The 3116-nt window shown below is 56.1% G+C and overlaps 1 protein-coding gene across 1 annotated transcript; it reads right to left on the bottom strand.

Annotated features, from left to right (window-relative positions):
• Nucleotides 1-467: 467 nt before the first annotated feature.
• Nucleotides 468-2642, bottom strand: LOC110483048 (aquaporin-12-like). The gene is made up of 3 exons (XM_021552686.2): nucleotides 2036-2642; nucleotides 1517-1633; nucleotides 468-649 (listed from the first exon to the last, which is right to left on the bottom strand). The coding sequence occupies exons 1-3, from the start codon at nucleotides 2640-2642 to the stop codon at nucleotides 468-470; spliced, it is 906 nt and encodes a 301-aa protein (XP_021408361.2).
• Between the last annotated feature and the right edge of the window lie 474 nt (nucleotides 2643-3116).

Below are 3116 nucleotides of genomic sequence, written 5' to 3'. Positions count from 1 at the left end.
AGTTTAACTCAAAACCCACCAATTTTTAACCAGTATCCATTAATAAGTTGAAATATCAAAGCCTGTTTCCTCCCCATCCCAAGTGTCCAAGGCAGTTACTGGCTTAAACTTTGTTTTTAGGGCTGCAAGAGACCTAGTGGGGTTATTGCAGGTATTGCACCGTGCAATAACCCCGGGTTGCTCAAGCCTGCCCATAGAACGGTCCCAACTCTCTGGAAGATTCCTGGCAGTACAAGAAAACCAGCAATTCACGCAAAAGTGTTCCTTGTTTTCTCTCTGATGCAGCAGCGTGGGCTTGAAACATTTCGGGCTCTCCAGGAAGGCTTTCAAAGCAATTCCCAAAGGAGCACAAGGGCTCGGGCATCCTGCGAGGGTTCCTTTGTGATGCTTTAAGGACTGAACGAGCTGCAAAATCCTCCACACCGGGAAACCCTTTCCCAGGAAAAGGGCTGCCAGGACCTCTGGGCTCAGGCACGGGGCTCCGAGCTGCTCTTCCCCCCTTTCCTCTTCCTCTGTGGTTTGTCACCCTCCACCTGTGCTGTCACCTTTACCTTGGGCACCTTGTATTTGCTCTTCTGGCTGTAGAGGAGGTTTTTCTGGAAGAGGCGTGGGATGTTGCCCTGGAACAGCAGGAGGGCAGCGAGCATCCCTGGAATGAGAGCACAGACCCCTTCCCAGCGCTGTGTCGAGCATCTTCACCCTCCCCACAGCTCAGCAGCAGTTTTGGCTCCTTGTCACAGCCTACACCGTGACCAAAAGGCAGCTCAGCACCACTGAAGTCCCCACGGAGAGCTGAGGAACCCTCACTGTACTGCTTTAAGGAGAATTTACCACTCTGTCCTTAACATAACAAACAATGCTTGGTTTGACCCATAAACCACCCCAGTGGTTTTCTGGCAGATAATTGTTAAGGTTGGAAAAGTCCTCTAAGCCCATCGAGTCCCACCATTCCCTCAGTGCTGCCGAGGTCACCGCTGGTCCTGACCCGAGTGCCACACCCACATGGTTCTAAATCCCTGCAGGGACAGGGTCTCCACCACTGCCTTCAGCAGGGTCCCAGTGCCTCGTCACTCTCCAGGGAAGACATTTTCTCAATACCCAACCTAAACTTCCCCTGGGGCAACTCGAGGCCGTTTCCTCTTGTCCCATCAGAGTTATCTGGGAGCAGAGCCTGACCCCCACCTGGCTCCTCTCTCAGCACACATCCAGCTCCCCATGACCATGCTGGAGCCAAGGACAACCTCAAAGCATAGCTCAGCCTGCCACTGCCCTAAAACCCTTTGCTAAACCTCCCCCAGACTTCGGCTTCAGGGAGATTTCTGCCCTTGTACCATGCAGAAGTTGGATTTTAAAAAACTGGATAGCAAAGAGATGACCCCAGAGTCAATGAGGCAGGATGAAAAGTGACACTTGCCATTGGCAACCCCAAATTCAGCCCTTTGCCAGAAGAATCCACGTTACACTGAGCATTTCTGCCTTGTCCCCATGGCAGCTCCTGCCCCCAGGAAGATCTCACCTGCGAGGGGCCCCAGCCAGTAAACCTGGATGTAGTCCCAGAAGCTGCTCCCCGAGCAGTGGAAGGTGGTGGCCATGGCCAGGGCAGGGTTGAAGAAAGCTCCCGTGTATGCTCCAGCTGTGTGGGAAGAGAAACGTGGCCAGCAGTCCCACTGCATCCTCTGAACACTGACAAAGGGCTGTGACCCCTCCTGCCTGCCTTCTCGGAGTGGGGAAATCCCACCCTTGGGCTTGGAGGGAAGCAGGAAAGCTCCCGCAGGACTGAGGGATTGCAGTGGGAACGTTCCAGGGAAGTGATCCCAGTCTCGAGCTATGGCTGTGAGCCAAACCTCACCTGCAGCCCAGCCAGCCCAAAGTGCCATCTTCATCCCAAAAACGAATACTCCCCGAAATAACAGAAAACAAACACCTTAGCAGTTAACCCCTGCACCTCCAGTCCTGGAAGATGAAAATCAGGGGGCTGTTCCTCCCCCACAAATGAGGAAAAGAACTCAGGAAAAGAAACACCAGTGCTGCTCACCTGCGTAGGTCAGGACGGTGACAGTCACTGCCAGCACAGGGACCCGGTACAGGGGGTGACTCTGCCGCACCTTGAGGAGGACAAGGTGGAAGAGGAAGGAGCAGGAGCCTTCCACGAAGGCGGCGTGGGGCAGGGAGGTGTGGATGGAGGAGCTGCACTCGGGCGCGATCAGGTTCTGGATGAAGTGCAGCTGGGTCAGCTCCCAGGACCAGTAGAGCCGCGTGGCAGCCCAGCCCGTCCCTGCACCCACGGCCTGGGCCAGCAGCTTGGCCGCCGTGGCTGCCAGGCTGCACTCCAGGAGCAGGAACTCCTGCAGGGACACGCTCGGGTTGGCGGATGCTCCGTCCAAAGAGGCGCCGTGGACAGCGGAGAGGAGGAAGAGCAGGGTCAGGACCACGTCCAGGCCAAAGCCACCACCCCAGGGGCCGATCTCCATCAGCATTCTCAGCTCGAGGCAGCTCATGCACAGCTGGAACGAGCCAGCAAATTCCCTGGCAAGGCAGCCCTGTGTTCCAGGGGACAGAAACCTCTTGGAAAGCCACCTGAGCACCTGGCACACCCCAAAAACCAGGAAAAAGAAAGCAATGGAGACATTCAAGCCATCCATAGCGAAGGCTGTGCTGGGGACAGCGTCCGGGAAGGAGCAGGGGAAGCTCCTGCACCTCCTCTTTATAAAGCCAAGCAAAAGCAAACGTGGCACAGCCCGACAGGCCTGGGAAAGGCCACACGTGTGGCCCCCACAGGGCAGTGCCAGTGCCACAGGGTGCTGCTGGACTCACGGCAGCTGGAGCAGCCACCAAATTGTTTGTGGCAGCAAGTCCCAGTGTTATCTCCACCCGGCACTGAGCCCCCAGCCCTGGCACACACACCCGAGAGCCCACAGCAGCTCCCAGAGCTGACAGCTCTTCCAGAAGGAACAAAAAGCTTCATTTTCTTTCTGCTTGGCTCCAATGCCTCTGGCTGCCCCATCTCTGGAAGTGCCCAAGGCCAGGTTGAATGGGGCTTGGAGCAACCTGGGATAGTGGAAGGTGTCACTGCCCATGGAGGGAGGGAAAAGAAATAGGTTTAAGGCCCCTTCGAA

Source organism: Lonchura striata, chromosome 10, assembly GCF_046129695.1.
Source record: "Lonchura striata isolate bLonStr1 chromosome 10, bLonStr1.mat, whole genome shotgun sequence".
Classification (NCBI taxonomy): Eukaryota; Metazoa; Chordata; class Aves; order Passeriformes; family Estrildidae; genus Lonchura; species Lonchura striata.
Note: the sequence above shows the minus strand (reverse complement) of the source record. Positions and strands in the feature narration are given on the sequence as shown.